General features: G+C 37.3%; 1 protein-coding gene across 10 annotated transcripts in view; it reads left to right on the forward strand.

Annotated features, from left to right (window-relative positions):
- Window positions 1–21,960, forward strand: part of TANC2 (tetratricopeptide repeat, ankyrin repeat and coiled-coil containing 2) — a 265,295-nt gene that overhangs the window by 185,234 nt on the left and 58,101 nt on the right. For all 10 annotated transcript variants that reach the window (XM_070395132.1, XM_070395133.1, XM_070395134.1 and 7 more), the window contains 4 exons: window positions 5,111–5,392; window positions 10,102–10,235; window positions 14,493–14,724; window positions 19,136–19,302. In XM_070395132.1, the coding sequence (XP_070251233.1) occupies window positions 5,111–5,392; window positions 10,102–10,235; window positions 14,493–14,724; window positions 19,136–19,302 (815 nt within the window). The remainder of the gene's footprint in view (window positions 1–5,110; window positions 5,393–10,101; window positions 10,236–14,492; window positions 14,725–19,135; window positions 19,303–21,960) is intronic.

The raw sequence follows: 21,960 nt of genomic DNA on the forward strand, positions 1-21,960 counted from the left end.
AGAATGTGAAGAAATACAACTCTGCTCCTGTTTGCACCAGACCTTGGCTGTGTTACACACTACCCTTTCTCCTGCCAGTCCTGTGACTGACTCCTTTTATGATGATTCATAGTTGTTTTCCATGAGTAAATATGCTTTAGTCTAAATCCAGTTAGAGTTCTTTTGCCCCCACTTCCCCTTCCCCTTCTCTTCTTGCTGCAGCTGTTTATATTTGCATTTGGGCTAGTGGATCTGTTAGCCTTAATGCACTTTTGTTTGTTTTTTAAATGTTTACTCTTTGCCTTAGTTAATAAAGGTCACTTTTCGCTATAAGCCTAGATATGTAATTATACTTATTGAAGTCTCACAGAGACTGTTTCCTAGAGAGAATTTATTTGTCTGCTGTGAGCCTAATTTGCACTGAAGAGATGCATACACTTAATCTGAGTCTAGAGTGGTTATTAAATCCCTTTTAAAAACAGCTATCCAAAGCTTGTCTGATTTTTGTGCCCTATTGTAATGTTTTTCCTTTTTGTATTTTTTCCTTCAACATTTTATTAGGAAATTTTTTGGATATAAAATAATGAAAGAATTCTACAATAAACACCCATATACCTACCACCTTGATCAGATCATTAACATTTTGCTATATTATTTTGTCACATATCTATCCATCTGTCCCTTTCTTTATCCATCCATTATTTTTTACAATTCAAAGTAAATTGCAGTATACCTTATTGGCATGTTTTGAGAAGGATGGGATGGTCTGTCTGCTCTGGGACTGCCACTTCTTGAATTCCAAGGGTAAGAAAGCCATATCTGTTACTAAATGGTATGGATCAGCTCATCTTTTTCCCTTAGCTCAGCTATAGTTGCTGTGGTAATTTCTCACCGGATTATTTCAGTGGTTTCTGCCTTAGAAAATCTCTTGAAAACTAGTTGATATCCCAAACAAAGAAACATATATTTAGGAATATGAACTCCACAGTGAATATTCATTACTTACATGTCCTACAATACAGACCAAAATGCTTTCTTATTCATATGCCCTGACTTTACTCTTGGTATATAAGAAGTATGGCTTTCTTTTAATATACTGATCTGACAAAAGCCTCAGTTTCAGAGGTACAGAAATCATTTCTAGGCTGTTCTTGGTATCTACAGTTGTTTTACCATATGGTACTGGGCTAATTTTGTCTGTTCTTCCTTTGAGGTTTCTGTGAATTGATTACATTTTTAGAAAAATTTTAAAATAACTTTTAAATGTCAGCGCTTTCTCAGTAGAATAAAATATGATGAGCGATTATGTTAACATGAGAACAAGTTAATCGAATTTTTCCAAAAAATTTAAGCAATTAAATTGAGTCTATAATTATTCAATATTATAAATTCACATTAGTCATATTAATGAAAGTCCCTTTTAAAAGATATGTTTTTATTGATTTTTAGACAGAGAGGAAGGGAGAAGGAGAGAGAAGCATTGATGTCAGAAACATTGATCGGCTGCTTCCTATACACCCTCTACTGGGGATCGAGCCCGCAGGGAATCAAACCAATGACCTCTTGGTGCGTGGGTCAGTCCTCAGGCCGGGCCATGAAAGTCCGTTTTGATGCACAGTATAAAGTAATCTTAGACCTGAACAGATAAGTTAGTTTAGAAAGCAACTGAGTGTCTCTGAGTAGCTCTTCTCTCTCTGAAAAGGTCACCTCTTATGAAGCATGCAATTCCTAAAGGGAAGCACAGGAGAAGTGAAGGATAAAGAAAAGAGTTTAACATGTCAGCTAAGCCTATCTATTCTGGTCATCAGTTGAAGAACTCATGTCACTTTAAGATTTAATAGTTACATACTATAGAGCAGTTGCAACATAATATAATAGGGAAAAGCCTGAATTTCAGAGTAAGAATTAGGTTCTAATTCTGGTTCTGAAACCAGTTCTGTGTTCCCTAAGTTCTGTGTGAGCTTAGTCTCTCTAGGCATGATTAGACTCATCTCAAGCCAACTGATGTTGTTTTCTCCTTCCTCGCCGGGAGTCCAGTGACTGTTCAGCCAGAGCTCAGCATGTTTGTCTAAGTGTCTGCCCAGCAAGGGCACTCAGATACCCAGGAAACCCCATGAGGGTTTAGCGGCCCCTGCTATCAAGTGACATCATGGAAAATGGTGAAGTAAGGCACTGCAATAATCAGTCCCTCCACTGAAGCAACCATGAAGCTGGCACGTCTGACAGAATCAACTTTTTCAGAACTCTGGAATTGCTAAGTGATAAAGGCAAATTATGAAACAGTGTTTATCAGATGATCCCATTTTTTGTTTGTGAAATAAGTGTATATGGTACAGATAAAACTCAGAATATATAGTATGTGAATAGTATTTCTCCCTGGCTAGAGGGAACACTATTATTTTGTTGTTGTTGTTGGTTGGTTTTTTTTATTGATTTCAGAGAGAAAGGGAGATGGAGAGAGAGTTAGAAACATCAATGATGAGAGAGAATTATTTATCGGCTGCCTCCTGCACACCCCCTACTAGGGATTGAGCCCGCAACCCGGGCACCAGAATCAAACCCGGAACCCTTCAGTCCACAGGCTAACACTCTATCCACTGAGCCAAACTAGCTAGGGGGACTGTCGCCAACCTTTCCGACCTCACCGACAACCAGTGATCTACGGACCACCGGTTGGTGACCGCTGAGCTAGGGCATTATTTGTTTAATATTCCTAAATTTTCTATAGTGAATATGTATTCTGTGAAAAATAGCAAAAAATAAAATACAACAGTTTGGCAGTTTCTCAAAAAGTTAAATATAGCCCTAACCTGAGGTTTGGCTCAGTGGATAGAGCGTCGGCCTGCGGACTGAAGGGTCCCAGGTTCGATCCTGGTCAAGGGCATGTACCTTGGTTGTGGGCACATCCCCAGTAGGGGGTGTGCAGGAGGCAGCTGAATCCATGTTTCTCTCTCATGGATGTTTCTAACTCTCTATCCCTCTCCCTTCCTCTCTGTAAAAAATCAAAATATATTTTATATATAAAAAAAGTTAAATATAGAGTTTTCATATGACCCAGCAATACCCTTTCTAGATATATACCCAACAGAATTATGTACACAAAAACTTGTACACGAGTGTTCATAGCAGCATGATTCATAATAATTAAAAAGTGGAAACAACCCAGATGTTCTTCATCTGATAAATGAATTTTAAAAATGTGGTATAGGCATACAATAGAATATTATTTGGTAATAAAAATGAATGCAGTACCAATATATGCTATAACAAAAATGAACCTCAAAAATATTATGGTAGGTGAAGGAAGCCAGACACAAAATGCCACATATTATATGATAACTTTTGTGTGTAATGTCCAGAATAAGCAAGTCTGTAAAGAGAGAAAGTCTCTGATTGCCAGGGACTGGAATATACTAAAAGCCACTAAATTGTATACTTTAAAAGGGTGAATTTTATGGTATGTGAATTATAGCTCATAAAATAATGCTTAAGAAAAGTAAAACAGAATCTATTAGCTATAAGACACTAGAATTTAAAAGAATATTTTTAGGAAGTTATAGTCTAATTTTCACTGAGCTCTGATTATAGTTATGGATTTTAAAAGGGTAAGTTTTGGCAAAGAGATGTGAATTAGGAAATTATAAGTGACCATGTAGCTGTATCTCCACAGCCCTTTATTTTTTAAGTGAAATTTGGGGACATTTTAAACTAATATAGGAAACTATCTGCTTCTATTATTAGAGTTTGGCTTTACATTTTTAATTATTTGCACTACTTTTGGAATTGTTACCCTTTTATAAAATGCTGTTATCTTTCTAATGGATTTCAGACAGTTTTAAATGAAAGTGTACATATATGCATGCTTATGTATTTTTCTTAAGTAAGCTGCCATCTCTAGATCTCATTTTATGATGTATAAGTGGTTTAGGTATGTTCTAGAATAATAAAAGCAGTATACATAGATCTCATTTCCACCTTTATGATTTCCTTTTCTCCTGTTCTCATTCCCACCCCTGGCCCTTATTTTCAAAAATACAAAATGGGTTTAGAGTATCATACCTTATTTTTAATTGATTCTTTCAGTATGTATTTATTGAACACCTACTGTGTTTTAAAGCACTATGCTAAGTTAAAGATACAAACAGATAAAATGATACATCTTAGAGCTACTCTCAGAATAGTTATGGGAAAGGCATTTAACTCAGATAAGAGAGGTCAGGCAGGGCTTCTTTTTACCATCAATACAATTAGAAGGTTGATCTCTAAAACCAAGTCACATCTATTACACATTTTTAGAGAACTATTGAAAGTAGAACTCCTACTTGGCCCTTAGCACATCCCACAACTACATAAACACAGAAAAGCAATAAAGATTCGTCCCCAAGACAGGTGTATATAAGTCAAAAATCTTTTTTTAATTGGCATGAATACAATTAGTACAAGTGCAAAGACATTAGGTGAAAGTTTGGTTTCTACTTCCTTGACTGCTTAAGACCTTTTAAACCATCAGCTTTGAGAGGCTTTGCTTCCTTTAATATATGTATATATATATATATAAAATCATGAACTTAAAGGAATTTCTGTTTTCATTGGTATTTTTAAAGAAACTTTGCCTTGCTTTTCCACAGGACTGGTATATACTGGTATGACCATATTGGTTGTTAAATATTGAAATATGCCCTTGCTGATTGGTAAAGACCCGCCATAGTCTGGTCTCTCGCCCAGGAACTCCCAACTCTGCATCTCCCCACAATCCGACAATTACAAGGTTATCCCCAGGCATACAAGGAGGCCTTCAGGACCCTACTTCTTTACTACTTGTGCATCTATCCTGATTGCTAGTGCCCAGGCCATCCCCATTGTTTAATAGTTTTTAATATTACCCTGACTTTCTGACTGTCCCATAAATCCTTACTGTTTCGACAGTGTTTGTGTTCTGCCAACTAGAGTATCAAATGGCTCTAGCTCACCTGTCATTGCTTATCTGCATAGAACCAAAATCAGAGTTTTATTATTTTCTGAATAAGCCAGAATACCATCATACTGTAATTCTAAGTTGATGTTTTTTGTCTTTATTTCTCTCAGTGCTGATGGTTTGGCCTAAGTTCTGTTTTCTTATTGTTCCTTCTAGTTCGCTTTGCACCTTATAGACCTCCAGATATCTCCCTGAAGCCTCTGCTCTTTGAAGTGCCCAGCATCACTACAGAGTCAGTGTTTGTTGGCCGGGACTGGGTTTTCCATGAAATAGATGCTCAACTTCAAAGTTCAAATGCCAACGTGAACCAAGGAGTAGTGATTGTGGGAAACATTGGGTTCGGCAAAACCGCCATCATCTCCAGACTTGTGGCCCTCAGCTGCCATGGAACACGGATGAGACAGATTGCCTCAGACAGCCCACATGCCTCCCCCAAGCGTAAGTATTCCTCTTTAAAGAACTCTCTGCTTCATTGCTTTGAAATTTTTTTCTAACATATTTATATTGTCTCATATCCTTTTATTTTCTGACTAGAGGCCCAATGCACGAAATTTCATACAAGAGTAGGCCTTCCTTCCCCTGGCTGCCGGCATCAGCTTCCCTCTGGCACCCGGGACCTGGGCTCACCTCGCAGCCCTGGCTTTGTCCGGAAGGATGTCCAGTCTAATTAGCATATTACGCTTTTATTATTATAGATCTGCAAATCCTGATTTGTATGTGAGGGCCATTAATTCAGAGTTGAGGGAAAGAATATAATACTCTGCTTACATTTAACCCACATATCCAACAGTCACCTCAGTGTGACTGGGGAGGGAAAATAACTTTCAGAAAAATGTATGACTCTTCCCTACTGGCTAGTCTGTCCTTTGGAGAATGACTACAGCAATTGCCTGTAAGAGCTGTTTGCATCCATCACTGTCAGGTTTGCTCAGCCTGTGCCCAGGTCTCCTTGTTACATGCCAGCACAATCTGTTCATGGCCTTCATTTCCTTGCTGTTGATGTCAGTATTGCACTGCCTGGGCTTGAACGTCATTGTGCCCTTGAAGGGTTTCTCCTGCTTCCTTGTGAGAAGATGCTAAGATCTCATATATATCCATACTTCTTTCACCCCAGGCAGAGCACAGCTTGGGATGATCACCACCAAGATCTTGTTTACTTATTTTTAGACTACTCATATGGTCACTAATGCCAGGTACTCCCCGACAGCTTAGTAAGTTTTAATTCATCCAATTCTATCAACTCAGTGAGATTGGTCCTGTTGTCTTCATTTCACATATAAGTGATTTGAGGCTCAGAGAGGCTAAACAAACCTCCCAGGTTTCATAGCCAGTAAATGGTGAAACTAGAATTTAACACCAAGCAGTCTGGTTTCAGAGGCCATTCTCTTACCCATTTTGCTCTCCTTTTTGGTAGAATTCACTCACTTCAGTAAAGGAGATAAAAGGAAATATTCTTCCTATACACACTGTATGTATAGTCTACCTGGTTTCTGTTAGTTATAAGAGAGAAAAAATGGAAAGAAACTATTGGTCTGCTAATGTAGCTCCGTCTAGTTCACCACAAATTTTCAAAACAGCAATCACTAGAAATGGTTTGTCTGAGATTATAGTCGTTACAGAGTCTAGCACAGTGCTGAAACTCAACAGGAATTCACTGAACGCCCTCCAAACATCTTGGCTTCCTGTTGAAATTAATTAGCACTCTCATGTCATTAAGTAGGCAGATTGCCATAGGTAAATTTATGGATATCTAACATGTAGAAGAACAACTAGTACCTAGAAAGAAAACTGTTTGAATCAAGAGTCCGTTTACCAGGGTATGATAAGAATTTGTATGAAAGAATATTTTCTTAAGAGTAATGTCATGCTTAGTTTCTACATGAAACTTTCTGAGGTCGATTGGCATAGGTCATGTGGGAATCAAGAGCCCAGAGTTTGAGTCCCAACACTCAAATTGACTATATTTTATAACCTTGAGAATTTTACTTTAATTCATTAAACCTCAGTTTTCTCATTTGTAAATGAGAAAGTGGGACTAGGTGATCTTTAAGATTTGTTCCTTTGCTAAAATTCTCTGATTCTAAGAATATATTCATGGTTAAAAGTAATTTTTCACACCTATTCCAGTATTTTCCTTTGTGTGCTTAAGTATCACACCAAACTACCTCTTATCTGAGTAAGCCAAGAGGTTAACTATTTGAGTGTGTCAGGCAGAAAAGCAGATAGCTAATAGTCTCTCTGACTCCTCTATCACTGTTTCAGATAACAGAGTGGTAGAATCATGCATGACAGGATAAATGCCAAAGGCAAGAAGAGCTGCTTTCTCAGAAAGCAAAGGTATCTGGGAGTCCACACCCCCCATGTCTGGGAGAGTAACAGTTAATAAAAAAAACAGCCCCTGTGCTCCCGAAAGTAGAGATTCTTTCAAGGTGTTTCATTAAGTTATTCTCAACATCCATTGCCTTTATCTCCAGAGAAACTCTAAAAATAACGACCCTCTCATTCATACGATAAATGTCCATATGTTGAAACTATAGATTTGGCCTCATAGTTAACTTTCAAACCTTGAAAAGGTGTCAAGGAGGATAAAATATGTGGTTATGTGTTTATCAGAATTATCCAGAGCCAGTAGTTGCTTTGAAAAAGATAATGTTTGTTGTAATATTTGATGTCCAAGCTACATTCTACTTCTACCATCTTAACCGAACCACTAGTCCTTAAGAAGAGTCAAGAATAGGTGACTGATAAAGTGCACGCTGTTTTTCAGCATTAATCTGTTACTGTATAAGCTGGCACTGAAATGTTGCTGGCAGTAGCAGAATAAGAATGATGTCTATATAGAGAGTTGGCTTAATTTTTTACAGAGTTTAATTTACATTAAGCTTAGATAAGTTTATTTGAAATCCCACCGGCTCGCCTAACCCTCAGTAAGTGATACCAGTGATGTAGTTGTAGTAATGAGAACAAGTGGAAAATTATTGGAGCCCCCACGTCCAACCTCCCATCTCTGCATCATCTGTCATTTTTCTTCTGGCCCTGCCTCCTCCGCACTGAGCAGCACTGCTGTAGAAGACCTGAGCAGTTTAGTCTGCAGTACTGCATAGCCTGGCTCTGCCTTCCCCCACAGACACTCAGCCCCCAGCCCGCCCCCTCCTTGTCATTTCCCTGGGAAGGTACAGAAAAGCTGTCAAGGCAGGCACTAGCCTGTCATCCTGCTTTCCACCTACACCCCTTCCCAAACCTGACTCCCCCATCAACCTCCCCTCCCCCCACCATCATCATCATCCCACCCCTCCAACACACACATACAAAGAGCAAAAACATTTTGTGAAAATAGACCTGTTGTGTAAGTCAGGCATTATTGTATTTGTATTAACTACAAGTATCGTCGATACAGTAGTTAGGGAAGCTCTAATACAAGTCTATATTTTCCTATCACTAAAAGTCACAGTGTTAGTTATTATTTGGATTTGACATTTGCCAACAGCTGCAAAGTCCCCCAAACAGCTGTTCAGTAAGTAACCACTACCCTCCCTACTCTGCTCATTTCAGAAGTCTGTTTTGCCAGTCTGCTGTGCACACTGGCTTCATTAACTTTTATTTCTACTGTTTTCTGAATACCAACAGAAAGGAAAGACACACAGACAAAAAATAAGGCATATTTAAAAGGAAATAACTAGAAAACAGAAGATATTCATACAGTAACTACCCACAAAATCAAATACCAGAAAAATGGGAGTGTGGTGAGGAGAGGGAATGAACAACAGAAATGATACAGTGACAGTCACTGAACTTGACCTCAGCTGACACTTTTCTTCAAGCATTTTTTCACTGTCATCTCCCACAGCTACCCTCTTACAATTGCTCAGAACACTGTGTAGTGACCAGGGAATTTACTGGACCAGTTGAAGGGAAAATAGCTGTTAGTTGCACTGGTAAGGAGTTGAATGAGGACTGTCTTCCCTTACTCCTCCTCCTTTACCTTTTGACCATCAATTAACATCTACTCATTCTGCACATTTCATATAAATAGAATTATACAACATATGGTCTTTTGTAACTGGCTTCTCTGAGTAAGTGTGATATTTTCAAGGGTTATCTATATTGTAGCATAGATCCGTATCTCATTTGTTTTTATTGTCAACTACTTTGGTACCCTTTATATATATATATATATATATATTTTATTGATTTTTTACAGAGAGGAAGGGAGAGGGATAGAGAGTTAGAAACATCGATGAGGGAGAAACATCAATCAGCTGCCTCCTCACACACCCCACTGGGTATGTGCCTGCAACCAAGGTACATGCCCTTGACCGGAATCGAACCTGGGACCCTTGCATCCGCAGGCTGACACTCTATCCACTGAGCCAAACCGGTTAGGGCTTTGGTACCCATTTTTAAAAGTATGATCTGCATTCATAAATATATTTTGTACTTTTTAGTGGCAGGTAAGACATTTTCTAAATTAAATGAACAAATTGAATTGTTAAAAAAAAAAACAGCTATATTAAGTTATAATTCACATACCATACAATTCACCCATTTAAATTGTTCAATTCAGTGTTTTTTAGTCATAGTCACAGAGTTGTACAACAGTCATTATAATCTAATATTAGAACATTTTCATCCCCCCCCCCCCCCCCCCCAGCCCAAAAGAAATCCTATGCCCTTTAGTAGTCAATCTCCAGTCTCCCCTTAACTCCCTACCTTCACTCCCCCGGTAACCACTAATTTACTTTTTGGCCCTATAGACTCTGTTTTCTGGGCATTTCATATAAATAGAATTATACAACATATAGCCTTTTGTAACTGGCTTCTTCTCTGTGTGTAATATTTTCAAGGGTTATCCATATTGTAGCATAGATCAGTATCTCATTTGTTTTTATTGTCAAGAAATAGTCCATTGTATGGATATACCACATTTTAACCATTCATCAGTTGGTGGACATTTAGGTTGTTTCCACTTTTTAGCTGTTGTGAGTATATGTGTACAAGTTTTTGCATGGACCTCTGTTTTTATTTCTCTTGGGTATATACCTAGGAATAGAATTGCTGGATCATACAACAAATGAAATTTAACGAGTCTTTATTTCGTTCAGAGTTTTATGATTGTCTGATGCAAACATCTCATCTTTTTAATCCAGATGTGGATGCCAACAGAGAGCTGCCACTCACACAACCACCTTCAGCCCACTCATCCATTACCAGTGGAAGCTGCCCAGGAACTCCAGAAATGCGCAGGCGGCAGGAGGAGGCTATGCGGAGACTAGCCTCACAGGTACAATAGGATTCCCAGTTTGTGGGCATGCTAGTTCCCTTTTCACATCAAGGGAGCTAAGGTAGGGAAACCCTAGGCAAAGTGAACAGAAATATGTACAGGTATACCATGAGAACATGGAGAAAAGTGTATTTTTCTTTGCTGTTCCTAGAAGAAATATTTTATTATTACAGAACCAAAACTTTAGAGTTGGAAAGGAATGGGTAGGTAAGGAAATTGAGACTCAAAGAAGTTATATGATCAACTTCAGAATTGAACTGATACAAATGCCAGTCATTGTGTAAATTAAATTTTTATATCCAAATTCCAGATATTCAAAGGTGCCTTTTCTTTGAGATTAGCTTAATTCCATCACAGATTACTCATTTGAAGTAGGAAATGATCTTTGGAGAGTGAAGGCCTTTGACTTTTAAACAAGCCTGAAAAATTTGCTGCCGCTCAGTCATTTGATTAGGGCCTTTACTGAGGATTCTGCTTAGTTTTATCATTTCTTATGTACAGTATTAAGTCAAAAGCTTTTTATACCCAAGGCTATACTGACCTCCAATCTTTTCTTTTGTCTATATGACCTATAAACATCCCCTTTTCTTTGTTCCCTCACAGAAGTAATTTAAAATTCACTTACTGTCTTTAAAAAATTAATACGATTTTGGTCAGATCCTGTATATTTTGGATAGAATTTTTTAATAACTAATAAAATACTGTATACCAATTCTACAAGTTTAGGGATTTAACATAAAAACTTGAGATGGAAAAATTGATAATATACAAAAGACATAACTAAAAATGAAATTTCAACAAGTAATTGTAAGAAACAAGAATTCACCAAGGAGAAAGGTTTTACCTGCCTGATTTATTGAGTGTGGACTCATTCTGAACCATTTCCAGGAAGTTGGAGTAATAGTGACTGAGTATGGGTGTCCCTGATGACTTCCTCAAAGCTCTAGGGAGTGATCTGACATCCATCACTGAACACTGATACAAGGACAGACTGAAGAAAAAACTACATTCCCAGATTTGTTTCCTATTTCTATATGTAAGGAAAATTGTAGATAATGTCAATAGATAATTTGCAGGAAGTACCAAATGTTTTTGACAGAATTGTATGTACATATATATACTATGTAACTATTTTGAAATGTCTAATAAACCTATTTTGGACCACAGTGAAAATTTTATGAAGATGTTGAATGATTTTCTTCCTGAATTCTGCAAAGGAATCAAGATTTTATATTTGAAATGCCAAAGAAATATTTAAAATTAAAAGAGAAGTAGCTGTAGAAGGGGCACCATTAGCAATGTTATTTAACCTTTGTTAGATAAAACTTCATTCAGCCTAAGAGTACAGATGGTTTTTAATGAAAGCAGCAAAAGAACCCTCTCCCTAAATTTCAGAATTTTTATCTTCAAACTTATCTCATTACTTTAGGTAAAGGGTAAGTTAACAGCTGATTTGCTCAGCTGTGTTTTGCTTTTTGAGCTCTGGAATCAATTGAAGTAAAATATGGTGAAAGTTCATATTGATTCAGAGGTTTGATGTTTGATTTTTATAAAGTGGAGATTTGTATCCATGTGGACATAATCACTGACATTCACTTCATTGAGGGGACAAATTAATTGCTGCCTAGTTTTCTTTTTGGGTTCCTTACTTAAGCAATGAGCAGTCTACCTGAAGAAAAGAGTGGAGATTTTTTTAGTACAATTTCTCATTTCCAATTCCATATCATTGCTTCACTCACAAGCAATTCCTGTCTTCAGCTTTATATGTCTAGTAACATTTTCTGTATTGTTCAAACTTTGAATGCTTAATGAGAGGGATTTCAGGTATTAAAGTGACATTTCCAGCATTTGTTAAGGAATTGGGATGACCATACCTACAGATTAGGAATCCGTTCAAAGCAGAACACTTTAATGGGTAATTCTGTTCCTGAGAGATGATTGAAGAGCTGGAATCACAATAGTACATTTATGAGTGCTCTTGGGGCAAATTTCAAATGCCTGTAGGCACAAAGCCAGTGGCTGAAAAAGAGACTATATAGAACCTTGATGATGACCATATTGATGATGGAGAGGAAGAGAAGGAGGAAGGCAATGATGATGGAGACAACTATGCATACTGTGTGCTGAACACCATGCCAGGTGCCTTCCATATATTCAAGCTGAATCTCCCCTGCCAATTTCATGTATCTACACAATCTTATCACTTTGTGGGTACTACTGAACCATCAGAATGGTCTAGATTAAAACCACCCTCTGCACTTGACCTTGAGGCAAAGAGCTCTGCAAATTCAAACAGAAATTCAGAGCTTAAAACTCCAGGTTCCAGCCAGCCAGCCCACACCCTGGGTGATAATTAAGACTCTTTTTTTAATCTTTATTGTTCAAAGTATTACATATGTCCCCTTTTTTCCCCCATTGACCCTTTCTAGCCCACCCCTCCCCCCTCCCCAGGCCTTCACTACCCTATTGTCTTTGTCCATGGGTTATGCATATACTAGAGGCCTGGTGCATTGATTCGTGCACTGGTGGGGGGCATGGCCTGCAGGGATCAGCCTGCTGTAGGAGCGCCGCTCATCCTGGTCAGCTGAGCGGGACTCCCACTGTGGGAGCGCACTGGCCACCAGGGGGCAGCTCCTGCGTTTAGCGTCTGCCCCCTGGTGGTCAGTGCACATTATAGCGACTGGTCAACCGGTCATTCTGGTCATTTCGCCGATTGGTCACTGGGCTTTTATATATAGAGATGCATTCAAGTTCTTTGGATGATCTCTTTCTTCCCCACACCCCCTGCCTTCCCTCTGAGATTTGACAGTCTGTTCCATACTTTTTTTTGTCTCTGAATCTATTTTGTTCCTTAGATTTCACATATGAGGGAGATCATGCGATACTTGTCTGTCTCTGACAGGCTTATTTCACTTAGCATAATACTCTCCAGGTCCCTCCATGAAGACTCATACATTTTCTAAGTTCTTTGAATTTAAGACCTGCATCTAACAAAAAAATCTCACCCCTTTCCTTCTTCCTCTTACCTAATTTTTTTCTTTTTCCTTTTTATATATACTATAAATATATATATACATATATAGAGAGAGAGAGGGGAGGGTGGGGGAGGAAGGGAGAGGGATATAGAGTTGGAAACATCCATGAGAAAAAAACCATGAATTGGCTGCCTCTTGCACACCCCTTACTGGGGATTGAGCCCACAACCCAGGCATGTGCCTCGACCTGGAATCAAACCATGACCTCCTGGTTCATGGGCCGACATTCAACCACTGAGCACCAGCCAGGCCTGTTATCTAATTTTGATTTTCTTGTCTAGAGGTGCTCAGAAAATATGTAATGATAATTCTTAAAACGGAATTATTTTATTTTTATAACGCTGTTTATAGCATAACTATAATTTAAAATGTAATGACATAAACAAATGTGTTTGGTGAGACTGACATATGGTTTTTCTCTGAATATCTTATTCCTAATACTTTGTTATAAAATCAGACTCCTATACTGCTCTATGCTGAATAAATATTAGAGAGATTAATGTAAATATGTATTGTCAGGCTTGCTTCCTATTTCTTATAATCCAGAGGGAAAGCTCATTTGTATTTATAAATATTAATTGATATATAATTATGATATATGTATACAGCAGCGGTTCTCAACCTGTGGGTCGCGACCCCTTCAGCGGTCAAACGACCCTTTCACAGGGGTCGCCTAAGACCATCCTGCATATCAGATATTTACATTACGATAACAGTAGCAACATTACAGTTCTGAAGTCGCAACGAAAATAATTTTATGGTTGGGTCACCACATGAGGAACTGTATTTAAAGGGCCAGAAGGTTGAGAACCACTGGTATACAGTAAAAGTATGTTATCAAATTACTGATCTTAGATAAATCAAGCAGTTTCTTAGTAGCTTTGTGGGTTTTTTGTTGTTGGTTTTTTTTTTGCTTTTTCTTTTTTAATATATTTTTATTGATTTCAGAGAGAAAGGTAGAGGGAGAGAGGGATAAAAACATCAATGACGAGAGAGAATCATTGATCGGCTGCCTCCTGCACGCCCCACACTGGGGATCGACCTGGTTCATAGCTTGATGCTCAACCACTGAGCCATGCTAGCCAGACTGAGTTAGCAGCTTTTATTTTTATGAAAAAGTTGAGGGATAGGGAAACAAAAAACCATGTTAGGGAAGATAATAATCGTGGCTGTTGCTCTTGCTACTGGTAAACCTGTCTGCATTCTCATCTTTCTTTTGTAGGTAGTTGCCTATCATTATTGCCAAGCAGATAATGCCTACACCTGCCTGGTGCCAGAATTTGTCCACAATGTTGCTGCCCTGCTCTGCCGCTCCCCTCAGCTGGCGGCCTATCGGGAGCAGCTTCTTCGGGAGCCTCACCTACAGAGCATGCTGAGCCTTCGGTCCTGTGTTCAGGACCCCATGGCCTCTTTCCGGAGGGGTGTCCTGGAGCCCCTGGAGAATCTCCACAAAGGTACAGATGAGATGCAAAGAAGATGAAAGGTGGAGACTCTGGAGCCCGAGTTTACCTGCAGCATGTTACAGAAATGATTTTTTTTATCACATTGCCAAAATTAAATGCTCCATAGCTGATGTCCCACAGAATACAGTTAACAGATAAAAGATTTTACTTGAAAAATAAAAATTCCTATAGGAAGTGCCACTTCCTCCTTTCCTTATAAATATTCTCATTATCATTTCCAAATATAATGCATCTTTCTTGTGGTAAAGATAGTAGAACTTCCAGTCCTTTCTGTGAAGTTCAAATAAATCAGTAAAATCATGGCTCCAACTCAGTGTTGTGGAGTTTCCACTATTAGAAACCTCCAATCTTTATGCTTGATGCTTTTTATTACTCTACAGTTCAGGTAAAAGGAAATGGCATCCATGGTTGCACAACTCTATATATATATATACATACTAAAAATAACTTAATTGACCACTAAAAGGCATAAAGATATTTTTTTAAGTCGGGGAAGGGGTGAAATGGAATTCTCCCTCTCATGCCTCTGCCTTCCTCCTCTTTTCCTCGGCATTTCTAGTGTTGACTATGGAGTAAGTGCAACGTCTCCTCCTTTACCCATCTCTGCCCTATCCCCACCCCATCCCCTTAACAATGTTTTGTCAATTCTGGAAGCCAAAGAAAAAGATTTGAGAAAGCATGAGATTCCTCAGCAATCCTGTTTATTCTTGGGAGAATTATTTACCTTTCTTGAGAGTTTTGGAGATACTCATAAGAAAGAACAAGTGATTATAATTTCTGTTCTCCTGGCTACCATCTTCAGCTATTTCAGCTGTTGTGCTATTTACTCAACTATCAAAATTTCTCTTCTCCACTCTGATGATCTCTGAATATCTCTATACCTATTAGCTTTACCACACCCTAGGCTTGTTTAAATCTTGAAATTTCTCCACAAATATATTTAATTATTTTTTGTACATTGAAGTTTCTCAGCCACCAATATGAAGTGAAAGATCATACTAATATGTTATCACAACTAAAAGGAAGGTAATTCACATGTAATATGCAGATTGTCTGAACAAAAATGTTGTCTAATATGAGCCGCCTTTTCACTTTTGATAAGTTCTGTACAATATACAACAATGAAATATCATGCACTGGGATTCACTTCTAACTTTGGTACTTGCTACCATCTCATCTCATGCTGTTTCTATAATTCTTATTTCTCTCAGGTACCTAAGTAGAATCTTACAATGGGACTAGTAAGGAAGAAAGTTCAAGTATTTGTTAAGTATACATGTGAGGGCAGTGAGGAGTCCCTGGCGAATATATATATATTTTTTCAAGGGATTAAAAACAAGGATTAAAGGGTTTAGGAAACCTTTCCAAAGACTTGTCAGCTAAAAAAAAAAAACTTGTCAGCTAGAACAGTGGTTCCTAAGAACCAGTCCATTTGAGGTTTTCATTAGTCCATAGCAAAATAAGAAAATAGAAACAGCCTACTTGAAACCTGTATGGTTTTGTGGACTAATGTCACCCCCATAGATTCCATTTTTTTTAAAAAAAAAAGAAAAGAGTCCGGCTGGGGGTGGTTCAGTGGTTGAGCATCAACCTATGAAGCAGGAGGTCATGGTTTGATTCCTGGTCAGGGCACATGCCTGGGTTGTGGGCTCAATCCCCAGTAGGGAGCATGCAGGAGGCAGCTGATCAATGGTTTTCTCTTATCATTGATACTTATTTTTTTAATATATTTTTATTGACTTCAGAGAGGAAGGGAGAGAGAGAGAGAAACATCAATGATGAGAGAGTATCACTGATTGGCTGCCTCCTGCACGTCCCCCACTGGAGATTGAGCCTGCAACCCAGGCATGTCCCCTTGACCAGAATCGAACCTGGGACCCTTCAGTCCACAGGCTGACGCTCTATCCACTGAGCCAAACCAGCTAGGGCTTATCATTGATATTTTTATCTCTCTCTCTCCCTCTCCCTTCCTCTTTAAAATCAATAAAAATATATTTTAAAAAAAGAAAAGAAACACCTATAAATATAGATGTAGTTTTGCATATGCATATATGTAAAGTTTAGATAGATTATGTCTCTTTTACTTCTTTAATGTTAAAATACTGTTTTATTCTATGAAATAATGGTGATAGTGGATAGTAGTTGTACTTTAAATGTTCTTACATTTAAATATATAAGTAGTAATTTTTAAATTTTTCATTTGTCTGTAAAGTCTTTTAAAAGCTACTGAGTTAGGGTATGTTTTTAATAACCTACAAAGGTTTGAAAATGAACATGTAGGAATATTCTTATAAAGCTAGCTGCATTTGAAAGACACAGTCTAAAGATCCTCAAAGTTTTACCTTTTAAGTTGATAATTGAAAAACTTCATCATTTAGCAAAGAAAAGAAATTTAGGAATAGTTCTCAGTGTTTTGCAATATTAGTATCATTTGGAAATTCTTTGCCTTTGTTTATCTGAATCCTAAATAATATATTTTTAGATAAACATGCCATCCTTATTTCTTAACAGGGGAAATATTTTGACACCTAATAGCACCTGTATTCATAGGTGACTTCTAAGTAACTCCTTCAAAAGAAGAGAATCTCAAAAAAAAAAAAAAAAAGTCAAGATTTAGAATAATATAATTATCTTAAGTAAGGCACTTATTTCATTTTTTTAAGAAATGATATATTGTTTACTCATGGGATGAATAAAATTTAATTTTATTAGGCACTGAATTGTTTTGTTCATTAAAACATCTACATCATAATTTAACGCAAGTTCTTGATCTTGATGCTCGAGAATGTGTTTGAAATGTTTTTCCCAAAGAAAATCTCAACAAGTGCATTATCATCAGACCTTTTTCTCCACTTGAAAATCATGGCTTTCTTGTGAAGGAGCCTGGTGAAGTTAAAGGACGTGTAATTGAAGCAGTGGAGACAGTGGTGTTGCTGGTAAATTTTTAACAACCAGCTGCAGGAGGAGAGCTTGTAACAATTGCCAGTTTCCATTGTGTAAATAAATATTCCCACCTTGCCTATTTTAGGGTGCCAGTTCTTGAAAATATTACAGTGTATTCTCCTGAAGCAGTCAGGATGGCTCCAGTGCACCACTGGGTGGGGTCAGGTGATGGTGCTCAGTAACAAGGGATAGGTCTATTATAGCTGCCCAGCAGACTGCAACTAGAAAATTCCTCTATCGAAATTAAAGGCACAATTACACTTAAGAGAGCCAATGTCCTCAAAGTCAAGAACATAAAAGCCCCCAGTTTTGCAGGTAAATCCCAATTAGTGCCAAGCAACTCCACTCTTCCTTAATGCTTTGGACTCCCCAAAGGAATAATGTGCTTTCTTAGTACTACATCATATAGAATGCTGTCTCATTAATATTCATTGTTAATGGTAAGAACTAGGATCCTATTTCATTTCTCGTCCTAAAATGTCACCAGATAAAAGTAATAGTAAAAACTTTTCATAATTTGAAAACCGACTTTTAGTACTTAGGATATTGAAATTAAATTCCTTTATATAAAGCTTGTACTTTAGGGGGGGAAATATAAAGTCTTATTAATCATGCAGAAAAATGTACATCTTTTCAAATGTGAAACTAAAATATGTAGACTTTCATTTGGTCTTAACTCTTTTAAAGGCTAACATTTGTACTAAAATGTTGATTCAACTTGGGAATTTTTTAATTGTTCAATGTAGTAAATCAATAAGCATTTAATGAGAGTAGAAGCCTGAAATGTTACCAACCCTTCTTATACAGCCTAGCCCTAAGGATAAACTGATTTTGTCAATTTAAGATAGAATAGAGTTCAGAAGGGAACTGAACACAAGCATGGCATACTTCATGTGACTTATCCCCTGGGAAGATCACGGAAGGGTCTAATCCCACTGAAGCTATTTTAGGGATAGTCTAGGAGGCTGCTAGTTCTATAGGAGTTTGTGATCCAACCTGCCTAGTTAAAGTCTGTCTATTGGTTGGGATTCCTTTTCTCTGTTCCCCCATCCCTTCCTTCTCACTACACATGCACATGTAGTCCTTTATACTGCTTTGGACTTCAAATTAAACCTCCTTTTTTTTTAATTCCCAAAGGAACATGAATTACCATGTGCAGATTGTCATAAATATAATGCTCAGCCTGTCTCACATCTGATAACATGGGGGAAATGATGATGATGATACATATATTTAATATATATGTGACAAAAGCTTTTATACCTGATGGAAACAAAATGAATTCACTACATGAATTATTCTGTCTTTATAGTAAATTATGTACTCTGAGCACTCAGTGAACAAACGAAAAACCTTTTTTTAGTATTTTTTGCCCCAACCAGATATCTAATCAAAGACCCATAAAGAACTCACTTATTCACTTGGTAATTATTAAGTAATTTGTTTCTTTCTACCTCAGAGAGAAAAATTCCAGATGAAGATTTCATCATCTTAATTGATGGATTAAATGAAGCAGAATTTCACAAACCGGATTATGGGGATACAATTGTATCATTTCTGAGTAAAATGATTGGAAAATTTCCTTCCTGGCTCAAACTAATTGTAACAGTTAGGACCAGTTTACAGGTATGTGTTTGCTTTGGAACATAAATTATTTCCCTTAGAGAGTGCTTAAACTGAAAAACTTCTAGGTCCTTTTCCTTTAGTGATGAGGTTTACTAAACCTCTACTATGTCCTAGAGCCCTAGCAAGAATAATTCCCTAAGAGCCTATTCTGAGAGTAAGACATACGATTTAGAGAGCACATTCTCTGTATATGACTCTCTTAGCTCCGATTCTCATTCCTATTGCTCTGGGTAAGTTTTGATAAAGTGTCCTTCAAAATAGCATGAAAAGAAAGTGTCCATTTTTCTAGACATTGTCCTGAGGACAAACAGCAATGCAAATAGAGTTCCTAACACTCTAATTTACTGCTTGACTTTTGTTTTATATTTTTTATCATTTAATGCCATGCTAAAGTTGGTACAATCTAGAGTCAGATTTTCTAGTTCCTCCCTCTGCTTCTACTTGAACAAATTTTCTATAGCATGATGGTGGGCTTCTATGTGCCTTCCTCTAAGAACTATTGGCAATATTAAGGTTTGAGGTTAAATTTACTACAACTACGAGATAAGGTTTATTTTTAATTACCTTCCCTGCTCATTCGCTGATCACTTAATGGCCCGGACGAAGGACTAGGAATGTGGAACTGAGCCTGTAAAAACATATGGTCGAAGGATAAATGACCCCACCTTCTCTGCCATTCTCATTGTAGCTGAGTTGGTATCTCTCATTCTTTACTTATTTACACTTGTTTGCAACAGGATTTCTCAACATTTTTCCCCTAACAAGCTGTCTTTTTTATAAACATTAAAATATTTTTTTAATATATTTTATTGATTTTTTACAGAGAGGAAGAGAGAGGGATAGAGAGTTAGAAACATCGATGAGAGAGAAACATCAATCAGCTGCCTCCTGCACACCCCCTACTGGGGATGTGCCCGCAACCAAGGTACATGCCCTTGATCCGGAATCGAACCTGGGACCTTTCAGTCTGCAGGCCAATGCTCTATCCACTGAGCCAACCCGGTTAGAGCAAACATTAAAATATTTTGATGAACACTAAAATCTTATATATTATACACCTATCGCAGATCCTCAAATAACGTTTTGTTCAGTGTTGTTTTACTATAACACTGATGAGATGCCATATGAACTTAATTCTTTTTTGTATCAATTAGCATATGATAAAATTGGTTTCGTTATATGTTGTTTCACGTAAAGCTATAGAACCTATTGATGAAGTTAAGTGAGGATTTACTGTATTTTGATGCAACCCCCTCATAACAATTGCTAATGTACAGAAAGTGGTCTTGCTTCCCTCCTTTCTCCCCTCCCAGGCACTTAGTATCATCCCTGTATATTAACCAATTAGCTTTACTGCCCTCTTTCAAAAAGTATATTTCTAATGCTGGCTACCACCTTGTAGATGTTTGTTATTAATCTCAAAGTAATTTGAATTAAAGGCTGTGAATGAATCAGCATAAATGCTCTTTACAAATAAAAATTATATAATCTACCATTATCGGCCAGTAGCTTCATTGTTAAAGATGAAGGATGAATAAAAGAAACTTCTAGGAACACTCATCTCTGATTAATTTTATTAAATCTATGCTTAGGAAATGTTATCCTCATTTATATTTTTATATAATGCCATGTGTAATCTCAAAAGACTTTTTAAGTATAACTTTCATCTTTCAGCTATGCCAAAGAACAGGAAAAGTATTATGCATATTAATCTACAAAGTCCAAATTTCAGTGTCGTTATAGACTTCCCAGATACTTCATTCACTTCAACCAAGAATTTTAAAAAATTATTTTCATTCAGCTCTGAGAGTGAAATAATTTATAGGTGTTAAACAATGAACCCTTGTATTGATCATTCGTTATTTCTACATTTCTTAAGTTCTTCAGGTGTGTCAGGCATTTGCTAAGAGCTAAGGATACAACAATGAACAAGACAGACAATTTCCCTGCCCTCATAAAGCGTATGTTCTATTGAGGAACACAAACAATAAATAAGTAAAAAATTATATATACATATATTAAAATTATAGGTAGTATTAGTGCTACAAAGACAAAATAGGATAAAGGGATAAATGGGGGTGATTGTTGTTTTAGATAGGACAGATAGGAAAGGCCTCTTCAAGGAGCCTTGTAGAGTGATGAGATCTGATTTACCTTTTTAAAAGATTTCTTTGGCTGCTGGCTGTGTAGATAATAGAATGTAGGGGATTAAGAATGGAAGCAGAAATACGGGTGAAAGATGATGGTGGCTTAGATTAAAGTGATGATGATGGAGACCCTGTAAAGTCATATTTGGACAACATTTTGAAGAATCAAAAGGATTTTATGGGTTAAATGTGGATGTGAGCAAGAGAGAAGATTCGGGCGTGAATCATGGGGTTTTGGTGAGCAACTGGGTAAATGCTGGAAAGGAGAAAGATCATAGATACCTCCTACAGTTTGGTTGTAGGGTTTGTGATAATACCATTTATTGACATGGGAAGGTTTTGTGGAGGGGGCAAAATTCAGCAGTTCTGATTTAGTCACATTAGGTTTGTGTATGAAACATCTAAGTGTAAATGCTTAGTAGACAGAAATAAAAGAGGAGAGCTCAAGGGAGATGACTAAGCTGGAAATACTACAAAGCTAGGCATTATCTGCATAGAGATGATAATTTAG

Source organism: Myotis yumanensis, unplaced genomic scaffold, assembly GCF_028538775.1.
Source record: "Myotis yumanensis isolate MYYU_CA2020_CCGP unplaced genomic scaffold, mMyoYum1.0.hap1 SCAF_16, whole genome shotgun sequence".
In the NCBI taxonomy this organism is placed as follows: domain Eukaryota; kingdom Metazoa; phylum Chordata; class Mammalia; order Chiroptera; family Vespertilionidae; genus Myotis; species Myotis yumanensis.